The sequence below is a fragment of the Aquarana catesbeiana genome, linkage group LG12 (genome assembly GCF_042186555.1).
Source record: "Aquarana catesbeiana isolate 2022-GZ linkage group LG12, ASM4218655v1, whole genome shotgun sequence".
In the NCBI taxonomy this organism is placed as follows: domain Eukaryota; kingdom Metazoa; phylum Chordata; class Amphibia; order Anura; family Ranidae; genus Aquarana; species Aquarana catesbeiana.
This window is the reverse complement of record NC_133335.1, coordinates 221,182,551-221,206,048: the sequence shown is the minus strand read 5'-3', so window position 1 is coordinate 221,206,048 and position 23,498 is coordinate 221,182,551. Positions and strand designations below refer to the sequence as shown.

Genomic DNA, 23,498 nt, shown 5'->3' with positions numbered 1-23,498 from the left:
AGAGATTTCTTTTGGTGGTATTTAATCACTGCTGGGTTTTTTGGGGGGGATTTTTGGCAAAAAAACAAAAAAAAACCCCAAAAAACAGTTAAATTAAAGAAATTTTTTTTTCGTAGTTTCTGTCAGTAAGTTTTGTATATAAGTAATTTTTCTCCTTCACTGATGTGCCACTGAAGGACACTGATTAGGTGGCACTAATGAGCATCGATAGGCAGCACGGATGGACGGCACTGCCTGGCATCACTAATGGGCACTGCTAGGGCTGTACTGTAATCAGGGCACTGATGTTCAGTGCCCCGATTACCTGTACGGGTGTCCCCTGCGAGGAGATGCCGCTGACAGGCTCTCCTCACCACACACTGTCAGTGTGAGCTGATAAATTGCACTTCCTTGTTTACATGTGACCAGTTGTGATTGGACACAGACGATCACATGGGTAAATCATCAGCTCTTTATGGAGATCGGTGTCATGCCATGTCCTAGGAACACGGCGTGACCACCGCACAAGAGGCGGTTCTGAGTGACTGTCATATGACTTCGTCCCAGAAAGAGGGCATCCCACCCGCCGTCATTTTACTATACGGCGGGCGGGAAGTGGTTAACCGCATCCAATTCACCTAACAAATCAGACTAGCTTTCAATAGAGCTGGTTTACTGTGCGGGGCAGCCGCAGTGCGATTTTGGGTCTGGTTCAGGTGAGATTTTAGGTAACAATCTGCAACTGAACCGGTGAACAAAACCGCACCAGACTGCCGTACTGAAACCACAGCCGCATATGTGTAAACCAAGCCTAAACCTATGACACGTACATATGCAAACATTGGGGGGAGATTTACCAAAACTGGTGCAGCTGTGCAAAGTAACTAATCAGCTTCGAGGTTTTAGTGGCAAAGCTTAATTGAACAAGCTGTTACTATGCACAGCTGCACCAGATTCTGTGTGCACCAGTTTTTGTAAATCTCCTCTAATGACTCCTAGGCCCCTTTCACACAAAGGGTCCGATCATGTCCACCTGTCACTTTTTTAGGTGGATCTGATCGGACCCTCAAATCACCTCTATGGACTGGCGAGTGTAAACGGACTTGTGTCTGTTTTTTTCACAAGAAAACTTGTGTCCATTTACACCTGCCTATCTCCAATATGATCCAGTCCACAGAAAACACAGACGGGGATCTGTCCTCCCTCCGGATCAGTTCAGGGGAGTCAGTTTACACCCGCCCCCCCCCATAGAGCAGAGCGGCATCGGTCCATGTCCGCTCTGCATAAACTGAGCGTCCACGGACCTGTCATCCACCCGCTCTGCTCTGATCAGCAGGGGATTGGCAGACAGATCCTTTGATGATCCAAACAGAGTCAGCCCTGCATGAAAGGGGCTTTAGGTAGCAGACTGACTCACCTCTTCCTGCCACTACTGGGAAATGAGGCTGCCTATTAATTCAACAACCAATACGTGGTTGCAGAAGGCTGGTGAAGCCATCAAGTGACTTTTGTAAAAAAAAAAAAACACAAGGTTTGTATATCAGAGCACTCAGGGTTTAAAGCAGGGGTCTCAAACTGGCGGCCTTCCAGCTGTTGCGAAACGACAAGTCCCATCATGCCTCTGCCTGTGGGAGTCATGCTTGTAACTGTCAGCCTTGCAATGCCTCATGGGACTTGTAGCTTCGCAACAGCTGAAGGGCCGCCAGTTTGAGACCCCTGGTTTAAAGCTATCGGTGCTCAAGGCACTGGGATAAAGGCTTTGAACGCAGGCTGCTTCTTCACATCATCTAAGAAAAGGAAATATTTTCGATAAAACAACAAATGTATTCTTTCTTGTCCAGGATACACTTTTTTTTTACAGCCCGGTCTGTATACTCACAATGCTTTGCTGCCCTTTGTTAGTCATCCAAATTTTAGTACACCGGAAGGCTTCTTGCTTTTTTTGTTTTAATCTTTAATAGAAGGAGTAGTCTGGATGGTATTGCAGGACAACAGCTGAACACGGTATGATGAGCCATTTAATAGCTAGTTGACCTATGGAACTTTGATGCTGGGATTGAGCATGAACCCAGCTACCGCATAAATATATAATACCACCCTCAAAGTCAGAATCTCAGTTGGATAAATAATTATTAAAAATGGGAGCTTCAATAGTTTTTTTGGGGGCTTTAGATGCACGGATGGAAGGGAAAAGGACAAACTAAGGTATAGGGGGAAGCATTTTCTCCTCTTACTGGGGAAGGGAAGATGAGGAAGAAGGGGGGGGAGGGGGTGACGCAGAAAAACTCTGCCTAGTCCAAACAGTACAGTCTCAAAGAAGATTCGTTCTGTCAGTAATGGACGAACAAATGGAAAAGGATGAAGGTGAGTCCCAATTGTGCCAGTTGGAAAAAGTCGAGCAGCTGTAAGAAAATTATGACTTCTTGGGGTCCTGTGTGCTTCTCCTCTTCAGGTCGTTAAGATCAACTGGTTTGAAAGCTAATGGGGGAACAGAAAGGAAATCCGGTAAACTTCATGCACACATATGCAAAGCCAGAAAGAGCGATAACAAATGTATTCTCCTAACTACAACTGACATCTGTGCACTATTATGGGAGAATATTCGCTATTTGTCTTAATTTTATAGGACCAACATACAAAACAGTGTTTTAAAGAGAACAATCCCATTCACATTAGTTTCTACCATTAAAGCAGAAGTAAACTCTGCCACCATGATCCTTTTTTAATCATAAGATCAAGATCTTAAAGCGGAGTTCCAGCTGTTTTTATGTTTTGTTTTTTTTTTTAAAGTCAACAGCTACAAAAAGTGTAGTTGCTGACTTTTAATAAACACACGCTTACCTGTCCCAAGTACCAGTGATGCGGCCGCCCGAAGCCTCGCTTCTCTCCCCCGCGCTGGGATCACTACTGTGGCCCGGCTGTGACAGCTTGCTGCTTCACAGCCAGGTGCGCACTGCGCATGCGCGAGTCAAAATGCACCACCTGAAAGGCCAGCAATCTTCCAGGACCTGTGACGTGTCCCAGAAGATTGCAGGGAGGAAGGGGGAGAGGAGAACTTCCGCTCAAGTCGCCTAGGAGGCCGAGCAGAGGCGGGAGCTGGGCACCTGTCAAAACTAGGTACCCCCTCACCCCCCCAAAAAAAAAAAAGACGACATGCCAAATGTGGCACGTCAGGAGTCCTTAAAGCGGAAGTTTCACTTTTGGGTGGAACTCCGCTTTAAACCTTTAAAAAGCACACCACAATGTTCTCTCTCACTCCTTTGAGTCGTTTGTTGCTTTTACAGCTTACTTTCTTTTCACGTCTCCTGGCTGCAGTCTGCACAATACTAGCTGTTGGCATCCTCTTCCAATGGCTCCCGCTGCTGCCTCTCTGTCCTGTGAGAAGAGAGAAAGCTGCTGCTCTCAGGCACAGCACTGAATACAGATTGTGCCCAGGTAAGTATAAGGAGGGGGAAGGAGGGGAAACCTTAAAGGGTAAGTTCACCTTTACAGAAAATCTGTAATGTGAACTTACACTGGACCCTCACCCCACCCCTGATCCTGCTGTACCGGAGTCCCGCAATTCCCCGCTGTCAGACACCTGGAGGCCTCTTTACCGGTCAGGGGATTTGAAATCCTCCTGGCTTTTTCTCCTCCAGCGCTGACAGGATGGGCTAGGCGGATTCTGATTGGTTAGCACAGTCATATGGATGGCGCTGACCAATTAGAAGGCCTCCTATCCGTACATGTTGGGAGGTACAGATAGGAGATTTAGCCACTGGGATTTCAAATCCCCGGACCGGTGAATCAGCGACTCGATGTCTGACAGCTATGGCAGGGGGAGGGTGATGCGGAGGGGGTCCAGTGTAAGTTCACCTTACAGATTTTCTAGAATAATAAACTTAAACTTCAAGCCTTTAGAAATACTTTAACACATGGTGAGTATTGGGTGGACTGGAATACTTTTTAAAAGAAAATAATCATAAACCAGCAGGACCAAGCTATTTATTCTAAAGGAAAAGTCAAGATTAACATAAAACTGCTGATAGCTGTATCTCTGGATAATATTTAGACACATGGTTGTCGCTGAAAGTTACCACTGCTTGTGCAATTTTTTTCATCATATGGTCAGTATGAACTGGTCAGATTTATGTAAGAAAGATGGAAGGGATGCTGATCTGCTCAAACTGCCTAATAACCATTATGCCAAAAAATTTAAACACAGAGAGGAGCCTGGCTGTAGGGTGTACCAGCATGAAGAGAACTCTGTGCCATCCCTCAGCTGTATGCAGGACTTCTCTGACTTTACACTAGAAGCCATCTCTGATTTTATTACACCATCTCTGAACTAGGGCAAAAAACGATTTAAATCTTGAATCGAGTTGAGAGGTCAAATCGATTCAAAATTTAAGCAAATCGATTTTTTAAATTTTTTTTTTTCACCGCGCCTGTCCTGAGGAGCTGCGGGCAGGAGTTTTTAGGCTTAGTCTGCTGCTTCGGCCTAGTCTGCGAGGCCGGACGCCGCGGACTAGGCTGAAGCTGTGGCCTCGCCTGAAAACTCCTGCCCGCAGCTCCCCAGAACCGGCGCGGTGTCCAAAAAAAAAGAAAAAAAAAAAAAAAAACTCAATTCGAATCGTGAATAGAGTTTTTTTTTAGAAAATCTCCCAGCCCTACTCTGAACATGAAAATACTCCTTAAAAAGTCTCCACTTTCAAGCCTGTCATATTCCCCTGTCATCTGTAACCTCAGCCATCCCACACAATACAATGGACACACCATTCCATTCTCTCCACTCCACGTGTTTATTGGTTACACATCTTTATTATCAGTCTTTTTTAGATGTAACTGATTCACTTCTGTAGGACCTGTTGTGTTTTCCGATATCTCACAAAAAACGTATAAATATTCTTGTATGTCAAAGAATAGATAGGCTGCCATTGCTGACCTTTTTTTTTTGAACATGCTAGTTGCCAGGCTGGTTCTAAAGCTTTGAGTCACTGACCTGAAACAATAGGGCAGATAGTTAATAACAGAAATCAGAACTTCTGATCTGCATACTTGGACGGCTAGTGACTCTGGAAATACTGAACAAGATCAGACATCACTAAATGGCGGACCGCGGTCTGGATCTGGACTGAGTCAGTGCCCCATCAAGACTGCTGCAGTCATGCCACTTAATAGCCGGTTCTTCCCCCCCAGGCACTGCTGTCATTTTCACAGAGCAGACTTTAGGAGGCTGTACAGTTCCGCACAGAAGGCAGGAGCTGCCCGACCTCATTTTTTTTAAAGAGCAACTCCACTTTTGTTGAGAAAAAAAAAAAAAAATTCCCCTCTGGGTGATCTGTTGTAGGTATTGTAACAAAATTTGATGGAGATTCCTTTTGTTATTCTGAAGAAATCCATGTGTGCGTTTCTGTGCCCATGTGCAGAAGTCAGTATAATGGGAGTTGTTTCATAATTATCAATCAGCTGCTGCACCTGCAGGCCTCCAATGTGGAAACTGCTGGGCCTGCATCCCTTTAGGTGTGATTTTCTATTGGGAGTATCTCACCAAAAATTAAATTTTTGTTGCAGGGGGTGCCCAAAATCTGACTTGTATCTTAGTGCAGACTTCTGGAAAAATCAGCGAGTCAATCATACAAGCAGGAAATGACATATCTGGGGGACGTTCTGCGTACAGAACACCTCCAGGTAGCCATATTACATTTCACAGAAAATTACAGAGCTGCAGATTGAAAAGGAAAGGTAATTTTCAATAACCTTCAATTACAATATGAATTGTGTTGCAATTGTATATGCTATATTATTTTTTCCACAAAAGTGGAGTTACCCTTTAAGTTAACCAGTGGGTGCTTGGATGCTAAGATAGGGGGGCCGAGGACAGTAATGTGGGGGGGGGACCAAGGACACCACTGTGAAGGATTTGCAGCAGGGGGTGATGTGAAGGGTGGCTGAGAACACTACTGTGAAGGAAGAACTGTGATGTGACGGGGGGGCTAAGGACACTGATGCAAAAAACAAGATTGTGATAAAAGAGGGGAGCTGTGATCTGAAGGATCCGAGTCTTCGCACAAACATGCGATTTGGACCGCTGCTGGAAGAAAAATTACCAGTTACACTTACCAGTAACAGTGTTTCTGGAAAGTCTTCCAGGACAGCACCCTGAGAGATCACTGGTCCCACCTGACAGGAAACACAATCAACAAAGAGGTTAAAACCCCCGCCCCTCCCCGTGCTCTTCAGTTGTGAAAAAAGTATTGACCCACACCAGTGTACGAGAGTGAAACACCTCAAAACTCTATACAAAAACAAAAAGGGCGGGTGGGAAGTAGGCCTGCCGTCCTGGAAGACTTTCCAGAAACACGGTTACCAGTAAGTGTAACTGGTCATTTTCTCAAGTCATCTTCCAGGACGGCACCCTGAGAGAAGAGCAAGTACCTCAGGCCTACCTTAGGGCGGGACAACAGCTTGTACCAAACGCCAGATCCTGAGGAGACAGCAACTCCACCCTGTAATGTCTCAGTAAGGTTCTCTGGCTTGTCCATGTAGCTGCTCCACCAATGCTCCGGCCCTTTCTGCCCAAGAGGTCGCCAGAGACCGAGTGGAATGTGCTTTAAGGTCACTCGGGGGTGCCCTACCAGCCCGATCATAGGCTAAAGAAATAGTCTGCTTGATCCATCTTGATATGGATATGCCCTAGACGCTTGCTGGCCCTTCTTCTGGCCAGAAAAGTTAACTAATAAATGTCTGAACCTTCTAAACTCTTTCTTTATCTAAATAAGCCCACAGACAACATCTGACATCTAAACAATTAAAAGAACTCTCTCTCTCGTTCTGAGGATTGGTGCAAAAAGAAGGAAGGACAATCTCTTGAGTTCTGTGGAACTTTGAGGGTACCTTTGGGAGATACAGAGGGTCCTGCCTAAGTACAACCCTGTCATCAAATAATACTAAAAAGGGCTCTTTTATTGACAGAACCTGAATGCCGCTTATCCTCCTGACCATTGTAACCACCAGCAGGAAAGCTATTTTAAAGGTAAGAAACTTAAGAGGGATAAGAGCTAACGGTTCAAACGGTGCCCTGGTTAGCGCTTCCAAAACTAAAGTAAGGTCCCAGGGTGGAAATCTGCTCATCTGCACTGGGGATAGTCTATCTCTGACCGACAAGAACCTTTTAAATCAGAAGGTCCAGAGCCAATCTCCTGTCCAAAAAACAGGACAAAGCTGCAACCTGAACCCTAAGTGTCTTGGTCGCCAGCCCCTGATCCGCGCCATCCTAGGGAAAGTCCAGGATGGCAGGGATCTCTCGTTGGGAAGTCCCCTTCGCCTGGCACCAGCATGGGAAGACTACCCAGACTTTTGCGCAAATACACCTGGTAACCGGCTTCTTACTTAAAAGAAGTGTGTCGATTGCTCTCTCAGAACACCCCCTTTTTCGTAGGTTCTCCCTTTCGAAACCAGGATCTGGGTGGCAGACTGGGCCCTGAAGCAGAAGGTCCTGCCAGACTGGAAGATGTTGAGGAGGAGCTATGAACCAATTTCCCAGGGAAGGGAACCAGGTCCTCTTGGGCCACCATGGGGCGATCAGAATCAGTCTGCCCTCTGAAAGACTTAGTTTCTGCAGTATCCTTGGGGGGAAAAGGAATATGCTAAGCGGAAGTCCAAAACTTGGGGCAGTCTGTTGCCACTTTAGAGGATATGCCCCTGCGTGGGTAATGTTTGGCCCGTTTGTGGGCAACGCTGTATGACAATATAAAACTTAATAAAAAGATTTTGCAAAAAAAAAAAAAAAAAACTTGGGGCAGTGCGTCTATCCCTTATGAATCCCTTTCCCGAGAGAGTAAGAAGAACCTCTTCACTGTTCTGTTCCTTCTGCGGGCGAAGAGGTCGAACTCTGGGTTGCCAAACTGCCAGCACACAAGGGAGAACACATCGGGATTCAATTCCCACTCCCCCTGGTGAATCGGCTGCTGACTGAGATAGTCCACTTCGACATTGAATGACCCCTTTATATGTACAGCTGAAATAGAGGGGAATTCATTGCTCTGTCCACCCGAGGATTTCCAGAGCCAGGATCAGAAGAGTGCGAGACCTGGTGCCTCCCTGATGATTCAGGAATGCTACCGCGGTTGCATTGTCGGAAAGGATCTGGACCTCTTGGCCCCTGATTCTTTCTTCGAAGGCCCTTAAGGCCTCTCTGACCGCCAAGAGTTCTCGGAAGTTGGAGGAAGCGTTCCTCTGACCCTGGTTCCAGGCACCCTGGGCTCGAAGTTCCTCTAAGTGGGCCTCCCAACCCCAGGCGCTTGCATCCATTGTTATCCTGAGGGGTTGGAGTTGACCCCAAAGGTGGCCCTTCTGCAGCCTCTGAGGGTAGAGCCACCACTGTAGAGACCCCCCTACCTCTGCTGGAACAGGAACCCTGTGGTCCAGCGTTCATCTCTTTTCCGACCCAGGAGGATACCAGGAATTGCTGGAGAGTCCTAGAATGGTGCTGACCCCATGGAAGTACTGGAATACACAATGTCATCAGTCCAAGAACTCTCATGATCCCTCTGTAGGAGATCTCCCCTAATTCTAGAAGGGACGCTACCGCTGAAATGAGGCCCTCTACCTTCCCCCGGGGTAAAACAAGCTTCTGTGCTATTGAATCCACCAGGAATCCTAGATAGACCTTGGTCTGAGCAGGAACCCGCGAGGACTTCTCCTGGCTGATGATCCAACCCAGAGAATCCAGGGTACTCACTACCCTGGCCAGGTCGGAGAGAAGAAGATCTTGATTCTGGTTGTAAACCAGTATGTCGTTGAGATAGGGGGATCAGGGTTCCCCCCTGGAGATGAAGGAAAGCAACCACCTCTGCCAGAATCTTTGTAAACACTCTCGCACTGGCAGCCAGTTCGAAGGGTAGGGCAGAGAACTGCCAGTGCTGCACTCTCTGCTCCAAGGGGATTGCGAACCTTAGAAAAGCCTGGTGTTCTGGAAAGATGGGGACGTGGAGATAGGCATCCTTCAAGTCTATCGTTATCGTAAATACGTCCTTGAGAAGGTGCTTTCTGAGAGTATAAACGCTTTCCATGCGGAACCTCTTATACCGCAGGAACGCATTTAGCCTCTTTAAATTTATTATGTGTCTACGAAGATGTGTGAGTAAAATCCCTGCCTGCATTGTCCTGCTGGGACTGGCACTAGGACTCCTTGCTCTGCCAGCTCTCTGACATTGTGCAAGATACCCGCTGCCTTGAGAAGATCCTTGGGAAAGTGGTTTAAAAGGAAACTTTGGAGAGGAGAGTAGAGAAACTCCAGCCTGTAGCCATCTCTTACAATCTGGAGGATGTGGGGGCTCTGAGTAATCCTTTCCCACAGAGAGGAAGTGGGAAAGTCTTCCCCCTACCCTTCATTCACTTAGTGTCCTTGTCGAGACCTCCCTTCTGCTTGCCTTTTCCGATACCCCAACGCTTGTTAATGTTTACCCTTTCTATCTCCAAACCGGTTTTAAGCAAGGGGGCCTCAAAAAAAATTTCCCCTGTCCTTAGGTTTAATGGGAAATTTCTTGCCCTTCTTTGTAGACCTAGAAAGGGCCTGATCCAACCCCTTTGCCAAAAAGCAGGGAACCCTCAAATGGAAGGCCACACAACCGAGTCTTAGAAGAGTTGTCCCCATCCTAGGTCTTAACCCACAAGGCTCTTCTTGCAGAATTTAACAGGGCACCAGTCTTGGCAGTTTTATGCACTGTCTCGACTGCAGCGTCTGCCAGGTAGACTACTGCTCTACTTATCACCTCTAAAGAGTCCAATACCTGTTTGGATTTGGAGGTTCGTGACACATGATCCATTAGTTTGGCGACCCACATGTCTGCGTTCCTTGTCACACAAGCCGAAGCCAATGCAGGACTCATAGCCGCTGCATTGGCTTCCCAGGCCCTGTGCAACAGGATCTCGGATCGTCGGTCCATCTGGTTTCTGATGTTGCCTGCATCCTCAAAAGAGAGGTCAGACTGCTTGGACACCTGCGCAAGGGAAGCATCTAGTCTAGGTGTTTTAAAGAACCTCTCTTCTTCTTCCCCCTTAAAAAAGGGACACCTACGTTTCCATCCCCCTGATGAAGATACGTCACTTCCCTTGTATCGACACGCGTAGTGAAGGGGACTGGACGGTGCAGGAGATAGCTGGTCTGTCGGAAGGAGTAGGAGCACACAATCTCATCTGCAGCTGGGTGTTTTTAAGGCATATTACAGAGCGGTGCACTGACGCATCAGACCCATGTGAGTACCCTAAACTAGGGTTGTGTTTGCGTAAATAAAATTGTTTTAACTATATTACACTATGGAGTTTCTTTTTGCTATTTATATGTGAGGAGCCAACATCATTGGGCTATTGAGCAGTTTTGGGACCCTGCAACCTAACCTGGAATCCTTTAAAGTGATTCACAAGCGTGTATTGACCAAACTTGATTTTGAGGTCACATGCTCTGGAGGTGAGCGGCAACTACCTTGGTGCACCTGAGTGAAATCACCACAAAAGATTGTTATTTTCAGTCACCTATCAAGTTTTTGAGGACTATACTATATCAAAACTGACCCTTTATGGTCAGAGTGTCAAGGACTTTATGGATCACTTTTGTGTTATCATATATGTCACTTTATATGTTATATATATGGATTTATGATCTATTTATGATATATGATGTGGGAAGCTGCATGGTATTAGCGGATGCTTACACATTATCCCAGTCAACATTGGTGCTTTTTTTCACAGATATTATTATAGTTTATTTTTGGTATTTTTTTTATAATTTTGCTGCAGGTTCAGTGAATTAATAAGGGGATAGCACAGCATATTATTTATTTTACCTACGTTTCCACATTTTAAACGTCAAAAGCTTTCTTTCAGGTTCCTTCCACTCCCTCAGGATGATATCCTTGAGGGCCTAAAGAACCGGGAGAACTTTGGCCTGGGGCTTAACCAAGCCTCTATACATCCTGTCCTTGGCAGACACCTGGGCTGCGGGTTCCTGTTTTTCCTCTGGCGTATATACTGCCCTAAGGAGGTCCTCCATGACCTTAGATGTTTATTTCCCTGCCAACTTGTGAATACATTTGTAGCAAAAGGGCTTAGAATGGTCCTGGGGTAACTTATCGTTACAGTATTTGTATCTTTTAGAGCGGGAAGGAGTCTTTATAGGACGGCTGGCAACCCCCTAGGCTGTGGCGTCCTCTCTTGTAAAAAGACACACAAGGTAGCTTACAATAAGCGCAAAGCTGTGTCCCACAGGGGTAAGAGTTGTGGTGCCCTACCCCATCATAACCCCTGCCAGCTAGACCGACTCACCCCCTGTGGTCACCTCCATAGCTGTAGCCGCTGCGGGCCTCTTCTCTCGCTCCATCTGCCACACCACTTGTGTCCTGAAGTGGGTAGGTATTGACCAGACCGGCGAGAGAAGGGTGTGGACGCCTGTTCCTCTGTCAGCCAGACCTCCGCTCCTGGACTATAAACGCCGCTGCCATTTTCTTGAGGCATGGAAGCCGGATGTGAAGCGGGAACGCGGCGACGTCATTTCCGGCGCTGGAGAGGAAGCCACGTCATTCCTCTTCCAAATGCTGGAAAGATGGCGCCGGGCTCCCATTCCTCTGTAGGAGAACTGCCGACTGGCGCCATCTCCTCACTGCCAGCCGCCCCCGCATGACCCAGCAACAGCCTCCAGGAGTTGGGGGAACGCCGTGAGAGCCACTGCTGTAGATTCCGGTGTTCCCCACGGGAAAGAACGGACTGCCAGCTCCCCTATTGAACGGACACACAGGTAAGGTAAGGTCAGGTAAGGGGGAGGGAGCAGGAAATTGGTCCCTGAAGTACTGGGTACCCCACTGTACCCAGGGTCCTTCAGTACTCAGGGGGTCTCTTCCAAATCTCCTGCCCCCCTGAGAGAAAGGGAGACCCCCCCAGGAAGGAAAGATATCCTACCGGACCTAAAAAGGTTCACAAGCTTGTGGTCCGGCTCCCAGGGGGTGACCACCAGCCCCAGGTCTTTCTTGGGAAAAAAATAAACGGTTTTGCTGTGGGGAAACACAAATCAAGAACTGAGGAGCACAGGGAGGAGCGGGGGTTTTAACCTATTTGTTGATTGTGTTTCCTGTCAAGTGGACCAGTCATCTCTCGGGGTGCCGTCCTGGAAAACGACTTGAGAAATTTTACTATCAGCTCCTATAATTCTTTAACCACTTCCTTACCGCTTTATAGTAATATGATGCCCATGGGAACCCTTCATCCCTTCAGGCAGGCTTCATATAACATCCTGGGATTCCCTGCATTCCGGAGAGCGCGCACCCACCGCATCACTTGGGACCCGATGCACGTGCCCGGCGGCCGTGATGTCCGCCGGGCACCCGCAATTGCTCGTCACAGAGCAGGAACGTGGATCTGTGTGTGTAAACACACAGATCCACATCCTGTCAGGTGAGAGGAGACTGATCTGTGTGTTTCTATTACAGAGGAACACCGATCGGTCTCCTCCCTTTGTAAGTCCCCTCCCCCTACAGTTAGAATCACTCCCTAGGACACACCGTTAACCCTTTGATCACCCCCTAGTGTTAACCCCTTCCCTGCCAGTTACATTTATAATGTAATCAATGCATTTTATAGCACGGATCTCTGTATAAATGTCACTGGTCCCAAAATAGTGTCAAAAGTGTCCGATATGTCCGCCGCTATATCGCAGTCACGATAAAAATCGCAGATCGCCGCCATTACTAGTAAAGAAAAAAAAAATAAAATAATAAAAAACGCCATAATTCTATCCCCTATTTTGTAGACCCTATAACTTTTGCCCAATCCAATCAATATATTGCTATTTACCAAAAATATGTAGAAGAATGCATATTGTTGCTCTTTTTTTGTTTATAGCGCAAATAAAAACCGCAGAAGTGATCAAATACCACCAAAAGAAAGCTCTATTTGTGGGGGAAAAAAATGATCAAAATTAATTTGGGTACAATGTCGCATGACCGCACAATTCTCATTCAAAGTGTGACAGCGCTGAAAGCTGAAAATTGGCTTGGGCAGGAAGGGGGTGAAAATGCCCGTTATGGAAGTGGTTAAAGACAAGTACCCTTGAACTTATATGCTCACACATTAAAAATGGACTAACATAACTACCTATATGCAGGTTGGGCTACATAAAACGATATGACTTAGGATGTCATGAAATAGCAGGACTTACATTTCAGGTTGTTGCTTGGTTGCTTCTCCACATACTCTTCCACAAATCCACGGTCCCCGCCAGACACTTGGTTCCTCAGGTCCCGCTCCACACTCTGCCATGCTGATGAAGAATGAGAACATAAAGAAATGTGTGACTGGTCATCACTGAAGCCTTTCACACATAATAACCAAAAAGAGGCAACTTCCTGAGCCAGCCAGGGTGTAACGAGCATTTTGCAGCAGTTTTAAAGAAAATCTGCCAAATGCAGCAGGCCCATTAACTTGCTTTGCCTCACCCACACAAGGAAATGGTTTCAAAGCCAAGTGGAATAAGTCCCACAAATACAGACACATCAGATGTGTCCCATGTGCACAAATCCAGGATTACCTAAATTGTCTACATGGAGAGAGACAGTTATGGTCATTTCTGAGTCACTGATCACATGATCTGCTGGAGTGGCTTTAAGGACTGTTCACTGCCCACGTATGCTTAAACAGAGATATTTTACCCTGGGGCCACGCCAAGTGACTAGCAACCAAAGGAGTGGCACATTTCTTTTTTTACAAAAAAAGTAACAAGTTTTAAGCCTGTTGTTCACAGGTAATCATCATACAGGGAAAAATATGTAGTTTTATGATGTCTGCCTTTGCACAAACTTTAATGGCACCCCAGTCTTAGTTCGTAGGGTTCAATATTGAGGTGGCCCACCCTTTGCAGCTAGAACAGCTTCAACTCTTCGGGGAAGTCTGTCTACAAGGTTTAGGAGTGTGTCTATGGGAATGTTAGACCATTCTTCCAGAAGCGCATTTGTGAGGTCAGGCACTGATACTGTACAAGAAGGCCTGGCTTACAGTCTCCGCTTTAAATAATCCCAAAGGTGTTCTATCGGGTTGAGGTCAGGTCTCTGTACAGACCAGTCAAGTTCCTTCACCCCAAACTCACTCATCCATGTCTTTATGGACCTTGCTTTGTGCACTGGTGGGCATTGATGTTGGAACAAGAAGGGGCCATCCCCAAACTGTCCCACAAAGTTGGGAGCATGAAATTGTCCAAAATGTCTTCCGGTCCAGAAGTGGTTAAAAAAAACTTGAGGAAGGCGCGCGCCTGTTGAGCACAGTGCGCATGCGTCGAAACGTCGTCGCACTGCTAGTGACGTCACCGCGCCCGATGCCTGTGTTCCAAAGCTGACCAGAGCCAAGCCTCAGTTTCAGCCCCGAAAGACTGAATCAGGATATCCTGCTGGACGGGACCCCATTCTCTCTTATGGACGGATCTTTCTCCACAGGCTGACAACACTGGGTAGACGCCACTATCTGAGGAATATTTGTGCTGAACTCGTCTTAACCACATGTAAGTGGACAAATATATCTGTATATCTAATAAATGTAACTGATCCTGATCCGGAGGCGCTTTTTTCTGTCTGTTTTTTTGGTTAAAAAAAATGCATTTTGTATTTACTCTGGTTATCTTTGTGTAATATTAAAATGTGTTTGTACACACACATATCAAATACTTTTTTCTTTTTTAAGTGATCACAAAACCTCTGTTCTCAGCTTAGAGAGATAGGGGTGGGGAAACAAAATTACAATTACACTGATCTTCACAGTGACTGGTGATGCGGGGGGGTCTTTGCCATTGGAGGACAGGCAGGCTGTTCTCCCTCCCAGCACAGCCAGAAAGCTGACCATGCTGAAATAGATGCAAGACATACAGAGCGTGGCTCAGTCCCGCCCCACACTTCTCATCACTGGTTCTAAATGACATCAGGGGGAAGCCAAAGGCTACTGCATCTGAGCCAATGAGAAGCGAGAGAGCCTTGGCTCTTGTGAACATCGCTGGATCGAGATCGGGCTCAGGTATGTATTGGGGGGGGGGGGGCTGCATGCAGAAGGTTTTTTAACCTAATGCATAGAATGCAGTAGGATTAAAAAAAAAAAAAAAAACTTCTATGGCCCGTAAAGCTGTAGCACTTAAGTGGATCCAGCCCACACCTCCATCCATACATGGCTTTGGTTAGTGAATCAGATATTACCCTATGAAAAAACACATTATTTGAACACAGGGGTTGCCCAACTAAGTATAATAAAATGTGGGGTGCTTAATGTTCTTCTGCCCTTACTGTAACCAACATGTAACTAAATCACTCAAAGATTTGAGAAATAGCTATTGTACTTTAGTGTTTCTATGGTGTTTTCTATAACAGGTGTATCGGGATCAATATGCTGAGAAATGCAGTGTACTTGTAAAGACATTGAAATTTTAGCAGTGTAAGATGTACCGCAATGTTTTGTTCGCTCATGTTAAGCGCATTTGATAACTGTCATTGTCATTTACCTCTTTCAATAAAAAAAAAAAGTTTAAAAAAAAACACCTGCCTTTAGAACCACTTTAAGAGTAAAAAGTGACAAGTTCCCACTAATGGGCTTTCTCACCTTCGTAAATGAAACGTACATTCTCCTCATGAGCTGGTGTGAATATCTCGCTGCTGCTTGGAGAGCGTGTGCTGCTTGTGGGGCGCTTGCCGTTATAAACTACACGGGACACCGGAGAGCTATTAAAAAAAAAAAAAGGAAGAAAAAAAAAAACATTAGACACACCTCTTCACTGTCTATTCCAACAACCATAGGCCACAACTTTTGTTTTCAACCAGCTGTCTCTTTAACCATTCAGGGTGACAGGTTCTCTTTATAGGTCTCCTCCCTGCGCCGATGCATATAAATGAACAGCACTTTCTTCAAATGTCTTGTCAGAAAGTCAAGTAGGATTCCCCCTTCACTGGATCACCTCCAAGACTCCGGACCACATGCAGTTAAATAACTAATACCAACAATAATCTGGAAACACAGTTCACATAAAGCATTAATATTCTCACCTGGTCATTGCTGGTCAGCGGAATGCCAGGAAAACGATTGTCCTGGAAAGCCTAACAGGAGAATCTAAGAAGAGAGACGGAGAGTCAGATACTTAGCAGAGTCCATACATAGCATAGAAAGAGCTGGTCAGCCCATCCATACACACAGCATTGTGGGAAGGCGAGGAGATATCAAATGTCCCCAAACTGCAATGCTTGAGGCCTGTGCCTGCCAAATCCTGGAAGAACAACCTAGAGATACGTCATGCTGGTATGAGAGGCTGTGTAAGAAGAGACCAAAACATTGAGGAGTGTGTGGGGCTGATCAGACATATCACTGCGTGCAGCTGGTTTAGGGGGTGGGGGAAAAAAAAAATTGTAGGGCGCCAGAGAAAAGTTTAGGAGGTGACATCACTAATTTATAAGTTTACACCCCCGAAAGACAGGTCATTGCATGCTGTAGCAAACAAGGCTGTCATACTGCTTTCAGCCCTTAAGGTGGCACTCCAGACAAAGGGTGTTTTTTAATTATAGGTAAAGAACAGAAAGTAAAGGAGTTAGTAAGGTCACATGACTACTGATCGCTCAGTTCTCAGTCCACAGAGAGCAGTGACTGTCATAGTTGTTAAATGAATAAACCTTTAGACCCTTTTCACACTGGGGCACTTTGCAGGCGCTACAGCGCTAAAAATAGCGCCTGCAAAGCGCCCTGAAAGTGCCGCTGCTTTGTCTCCAATGTGAAAGCCCCCGAGGGCTTTCACACTGGAGCGGTGCGCTGGCAGGACGGGAAAAAAAAGTCCTGCTAGCAGCATCTTTGGAGCGGTGAAGGAGCGGAGTGTATACACCGCTCCTGCCCATTGAAATCAATAAGGCACCACAGCTATACCGCCGGCAGTGGTTTTTAACCCTCTCGGCCTCTAGCGGGGGGGGGGGGGGGTGAAACCCCCCCGCGCGCTAGCGGCCGAATACCGCCGCTAAAACAACGGTAAAAATAGCGGAGCTTTACCGTCGATGCACCTCCCGCCCCAGTGCGAAAGGGGCCTTAGGTTAATGCATTTAACACCTATGGTCTGCATACAAGATATTTTTTTTCTCGGGTCCCCTGCTGGTGCTCCTCCCCTCTGCTGAGTGACCCCAGATCAAGCTGCTTGCTCTGGGGGCACTCGTGCCTGCTCGCTCCTGAGCCACCTCTGTATGTTTAAAAGACACACGGAACATGTCTTGGCACGGCCCCCTCCTCACTGGCTGTGACTGACAGCAGCGATGGCTCCCGCTGCTCTGTCTCAGCCAATAAGGAGAGGGGGACCCGGGAAAACTGAGGCTCCTGTGCACAGAGCCGGATTGGGCTGCACACAGAAGGTTTTTACCTTGATGCATAGAATGCATCAAGGTAAAAAACCTTCAGCCTTTACAACCACTTAGGCTGGGTACCCACCGCAGCACAGAGTGGCTCACAGCAGGAGGTCCGGTGCATCCCTTTTCACCATTTCAGGTCTGATTTAAGCCTGAATTTTTGGCTGAATTCGGACCTGAAAACGCATCTCCTCTCCGGAGATGTGTGAACCGGCTCCATAGGGAGCCAGTCATAATCTCCTGACATGCGAATTGCATGTGGGGGGAAAAACTCATCCAATTCGCAATAATGTGAACCCAGCCTTAAATTTTCCACTGACGCCTGCTGCAAATTGCAAGCCCAGTGCAATTGGAATGCGCTGCGGGAAATCGCACTGGAACACAGGTTTCCTGCACTGTATTCTAGTGTGAACAGACCCTAAATGCACTGCAACACATAAAAGCCCAAAGAAGAAGATGCAAACATGCGTAAAAAAAAAAAAAAAAAAGTGTGTGTTAATGCACATCATTGCACATGCAAAAATGCTCAGTTTCTGGTGTGAATGGGCTGTCAAAAACACACCACATGGAAACAAGCAATAACGCATACGTTCCAGAGTGAACCGACTCGAAGGCAATTTTGTGTGTGATTCTCAGTGATTCTACGAGCCACACATAGGGGCTAATGGGGTCGCGCAAAAGAAGCTTGTGCACTTTTTTTGACAATGAGCTTTGTGCGACAATGGCGGCACAATCACACCATATTTGGGGTACCATTAAAGTGTTTCTAAACCCACAACAGTAAAATCAGTCTGTATAAGCAATAAGCATGCTTGTTATACTCACTGTGGAACCTAAAGGGTTAATCCTCTGCGTTGTGTAAAAAGGCAGATTGATCCTGTCTTCTCTGATCCTCCCCTTCTTCCACTGTCCCCAATATGCCGTATTTATCGGCGTATAACACGCACCTTTCTTTTAAAAGGGAAGTTTCAGGAAAAAAAACTTAAATTTTTAATGAAGAACTTCAAAGAAAAATAAGGGTCAGTGGCCATTAATGCAGCCTGATCAGTGCTTATCTGCAGCCTCACCATTGCACAGAGATTAGATTACACAGAGCGGGGGATCTCCTATTCACTTGGCCGCCTATGTAATACATAGTCCCGCCTCCTGGACGGACTCCTATGATAGATGTCACATGTCCCGGCATTTGGCCATTGTTCTGTCTATCATAGGAGCCGGTCCAGGAGGCAGGACTTCGGATTACACAGAGCGGGGGATCTCCCATTTACTCGGCCGCCTATGTAATACAGAGTCCCGCCTCCTGGACCGGCTCCTATGATAGACAGAACAATGGCCAAATGCCGGGACGTGTGACGTCTATCATAAGAGCTGGTCCAGGAGGCGGAACTTCGCATTACAGAGGCGGCCGAGTAAATGGGAGATCCCCCGCTCTGTGTAATCCGGCGGCGCTAGCTCCCCCCTTCCCTTCTGAGGCAGCCCAATATCGGCGTATAAAAGGGATCTGCAATTAGCGGACCCCCAGCTGTTGCTTACCCATCATGCCTCTGCCTGTGGGTGTCATGCTTGTGGCTGTCATAGACTTGCTATGCCTCATGGGATTTGTAGTTCTGCAACAGCTGGAGGTCCGCTAATTGCATATCCCTGGCATACAACATGCACACATCATTTTTAGGGTGAAAAAGTGCTTGTTATACACTGATAAATACGGTATTTCCTGATAATACAGAGCCAGGGGACAGTCTGCACATGCTAAATTTGGTGTGTCTTGCTAGAAAGTGCATGTGATCAGCACAAAGCCAATCAGCACTGTCCAGACAGAGGGTCAGGGGTCCTATATCTTAATAGGATGGTCAGTACAGAATGAAAAATCCTCCTACAAGCTTTAACCAGGCGCTGATAGAAGTCACAAGACTGCTATATACTGCTGATGAGAAAAGGTATTTAGCCGTTTATATTTTCTAAAATAATTGCATTTCCATGTTCCGTGTACTGTGGGACAGTGGTTCTCAACCCTGTCCTCAAGTACCCCTAGCAGGCCATGTTTTGGGAATATCTCTTAGAATAAAATAGCTGTCCAAAGTAGCAAGTCATTGACTCTGATTTAAAAGGATAACTAAAGGTTTGTTTTTTTTTAACCACTTGCCGACTGCCGCACACAGAAACGTCGGCAGAATGGCACAGGCAGGCAAAGGGGCGTACCTGTACGGCCCTTTAAATTTGCCGCCTATTGGGCACGTCCGCCGCGGGAGTGTGCCCCGGAGAACTCGATGTTCGCTGGCAGCCCGCGATTGCGGTGCACAAGGCGTTTCCCTGTTCTGCCTAGCAACATGACAGAGATCCATTGCTCCCTGTGATCGGGAGCGGTGATCTCTGTCATGTTGTAGTGAGCCCATCCCCCCTACAGTTAGAATCACTCCCTAGGACATACTTAACCCCTTACCTGCCAGTGTCATTTACACAGTAATCAGTGCATTTTTATAACACTGATTGCTGTATAAATGATAATGCTCCCAAAATAGTGTCAAAAGTGTCCAATGTGTCCGCCATAATGTCGCAGTCCCGATAAAAAGTGCAGATCGTCGCCATTACTAGTAAGAAAAAAATAATAAAAATGCCATAAAACTATCCCCTATTTTGTAGACGCTATAACTTTTGCGCAAACCAATCAATATACGCTTATTGCGATTTTTTTTACCAAAAATATGTAGAAGAATACGTATCGGCCTAAACTGAGGTAAAAATTAGTTTTGTTTATATATTTTTTGGGGATATATATTATAGCAAAAAATATTTCTTTTTTTTTTTTTTCAAAATTGACGGCTTTTTTGTTTATGGCGCAAAAAAATAAAAAATCTCAGGAGGCGATCAAATACCACCAAAGGAAAGCTCTATTTGTGGGGGGGGCAGGACGTCAATTTTGTTTGGGTACAGCGTCGCACGACCGCGCAATTGTCAGCTAAAGCGACGGAGTGCCGAATCGCAAAAAAATGCTCTGGCCAGGAAGGGGATAAAATCTTCCGGGGCTGAAGTGGTTAAACAAACATGTCATGCTTACTTCCTTTGTGCAGTTGGTTTTGCACAGAGTGGCCCTGATCCTCCTCTTCTGGGGTCCCCAGCAACGCTCCTGGCTCCTCCTCCTTTCTCGAGTGCCCCGTCGGGGAGCCACTCTCCTGCGGGGCACTCGTGCGGGCACGCTCCTGTGTCCTGCGGTCTGTGTCAATGGGCGCAGCAGCTGTCAGCCCCACCCCACCCCCACGTCATTGGATTTGATTGACAGCAGAGGGAGCCAATGGCTGCGCTGCTTTCAATCTATACAGTCATGACCCGAGACACTGGCTGGAGCTGGTGTGCTCATCCCCCGTCACTGGAAAAACCGGGTTCAGCTGCATCACAGGAGGTGTTTCACCTTAATGCATAGAATGTATTAAGGTGAAAAACCACGAGGGTTTACAACCCCTTTAAAAGAACCTGTGCAAGATAAAGGAAAACCTGCAAACATGGCCTGCTGGGGGGGACTGGAGGACTGGAGGTGGAGAACCACGGCTGTGGGAGACCAGTGGATGCAGGCTCCTGGGTTTAGTAACAATAAGAAAAATGGCCCCCCAAACGTGCGGCCGCGATCCTGAATTGCGGGCAGAAATGCTGCAATTCCAAATCGCCGAGTGTGAATTCAACCTGAGAGTGAACAGTCTGAAAACATTCCTAGAAGTTGCAAATATTTGCATCCTGCTTCCAGATTTTCAATAAACATAAGGGCGGTTTTATCCAGCAAATATTATTATTATACAGGATTTATATAGCGCCAACAGTCTGCGTAGCGCTGTACAATATGAGGACAGGCAGTACAGTTACAACGCAGGCGGAATCGTCTCCGGGGAGGAGATTGGACATCCGGCGCGGATCCTGGAAATGACGGCTCTTCTCCTCCATCAACCTTCTAAGGTTATCCGACCTACAGGACACGTGATGCGGTTGCCCTGAGCAACTAAGACTCCATCTCTCCAGGAGTCTCCTGGTGGTTGCTATGGAGATCAGCAACACAACAGCTCCAGTTCTCCCCCCACCCCATTTGGCTACACTGTCTATAGCAACCAATCAGGAGTCCCCTCTGGGGGAGGCCTGGGACAATGATGTGGCAGGTTGCCAGGAGCAACAGCTCACTACCCAACACAGGGCCCATAAACACTGAGAAAGTGAGATAATAAAGGCCTTTATACACACACACACAGCCCCCCTTCCACGCCCACACATACTACCGAACACCACTAGGGAATCCCAGGCGACTAGGCAACCGTCATCTTCCGGTTTACTGGCCGCTACTTCCGGCGCCTTACCACTGTTGCTGTTTTCTCCGGTTCCCAGCTGGCAGGCCCGGAGAGGAAGTGACGTCACCTCAGGCAGGCGCGCCCACGGGAGGCCGTGCATGATTGGGGGGGGGCGCGCGCGCGATCCAGCGAGACGGCGTGGGAAACGTCGCGACGTCTGGCGAGGGAGGACGCGTGGAGGGAGCATGGGAGGGGGCGTGGTTATATAGTGGCAGTCATCTCTATGGAGATGGATGACTGTGACAACCAGAGTCACTTGTATGTTATTTCCCTGCTGGTGACACACACAAGTGTCAGGATATATATATTTTTTATCCATGTGTAGCTTATACAAGGGAATACGTCTTTTTATTAAAATATACTCTGTCATAAATTGAAGAAAGTGCTGTTAAAAGCACAAACAAATGGAATTGTTTTCTGCCTGTGTTTTTCTTCTATAAATTGATTTCCATGGAACTTGCTATATATGTGACCTCTTCAGGAAGAGTCAGATCTTTACACAGCCCCCTCCTCCCATATATGTCATAGCCCTCCCCTCTTCCTGGGAGTGTCTTATTACTGTCTGTGCTGGCCCAGCTACACTGCCCCTTACCTCCTTACGTGACCTTTAACTACCTCAATACCGGGCACTTACACCCCCTTCCTGCCCAGGCCAGTTTTCAGCTTTCAGCGGTGTCGCTGTTTAAATGACAATTGCGCGGTCATGCTACGCTGCACCCAAACAGAATGTTTATTATTTTGTTCCCACAAATAGAGCTTTCTTTTGGTGGTATTTGATCACCTCTGGGATTTTTATTTTTTGCCAAACAAATAAAAAAAGACCAAAAGTTTTGAAAAAAAAAAGTTTTTCTTTTGTTTCTGTTATAAAATTTTGGCACTGATGAGGTGGCACTGACGATGAGCACTGATAGGCAGCACTGATGGGGGGAACTGATATGCAGTACTGATGGGCACTGATATGCAGCACTGATAGATGGCATTGATAGGCATCAGTGATGGCACTGTCAGTCATTGGGGATGGGCACTGATTGGCATTTCCCTGGTGGTCTAGGGTGGCATACCTGGTGGCCCAGTGTGGTGCCAATTCCGGTGGTCCTGGCGGCATCCTGGTGGTCCTGGGTGGGCATCCGAGGGGGGGGGGCTGCGCTGATAAACAATCAGCACAGACTCTCCCTGTCAGGAGAGCAGCCGATCGGCTCTAATCACGTCTGTCAGACGCAAGTGAGGAAAAGCCGATCAACGGCTCTTCCTGTTTACATCGTGATCAGCCGCGATTGGACACGCCTGATCATGTAGTGAAGAGCCTCCGTCAGAGGCTCTTTACCGAGATCGGTGTAGCGGTGTGTCAGACTGACACCCCACACCACCGATCGCCATGATGCGCGCCCCCCAGGGGGCACACAAGAGCGGTCGTTCTGGAGGGCCGTCGTATGACGTCCACCCAGAACGAGAGCCGCCCCACGGACATTTGACGGTGGGCGGACGGCAAGTGGTTAATGTGTGAAGGGGAATACTATAGAGCGGTAATGGTGAACCTTGACACCGCAGATGTTTTGGAACTACATTTCCCTAGACGTGGTGAAGATGACTTGCTGAAGTTCAAACCAAACATCAGAATGGGGAGGAAAGGGGATTTAGGTGACATTGAACGTGACATGGTTGTTGGTGACAGACAATACTGAGTATTTCAAAAACTGCTGATCTGCTGGGATTTTCATGCACAACCATCTCTAGTATTTACAGAGAATGGTCCGAAAAAGAGAAAATATCCAGTGAGCGGAGGTTGTGTGGAGGAAAATGCCTTGTTGATGTCGGAGGG

The 23,498-nt window shown here is 47.0% G+C and overlaps 1 protein-coding gene across 4 annotated transcripts; it reads right to left on the bottom strand.

The window, feature by feature from the left end:
* Positions 1 to 1,909: 1,909 nt before the first annotated feature.
* On the bottom strand, positions 1,910 to 21,814 carry MCRIP1 (MAPK regulated corepressor interacting protein 1). 4 transcript variants are annotated; one of them, XM_073606730.1, is made up of 7 exons: positions 21,689 to 21,814; positions 16,023 to 16,086; positions 15,583 to 15,701; positions 13,169 to 13,270; positions 6,082 to 6,141; positions 3,269 to 3,354; positions 1,910 to 2,457 (listed from the first exon to the last, which is right to left on the bottom strand). In XM_073606730.1, exons 2-7 carry the CDS (start codon positions 16,028 to 16,030, stop codon positions 2,428 to 2,430), a joined length of 405 nt encoding a protein of 134 aa, XP_073462831.1. In that variant the 5' UTR covers positions 16,031 to 16,086; positions 21,689 to 21,814; the 3' UTR covers positions 1,910 to 2,427. The 4 variants fall into 4 exon arrangements, with proteins under 4 accessions (XP_073462831.1, XP_073462833.1, XP_073462832.1 ...); XM_073606732.1 differs by having other exon boundaries at positions 21,611 to 21,749; XM_073606731.1 differs by having other exon boundaries at positions 21,608 to 21,744.
* Positions 21,815 to 23,498: the final 1,684 nt, after the last annotated feature.

Coding starts and splice junctions, on each gene's coding strand:
- MCRIP1 (XM_073606730.1), bottom strand. Junction 13,271..15,582: donor TGTACGTTTCATTTACGAAG/GTGAGAAAGCCC, acceptor ATTCTTCATCAG/CATGGCAGAGTGTGGAGCGG. Junction 6,142..13,168: donor ACCAAGCAACAACCTGAAAT/GTAAGTCCTGCT, acceptor GTTTCCTGTCAG/GTGGGACCAGTGATCTCTCA.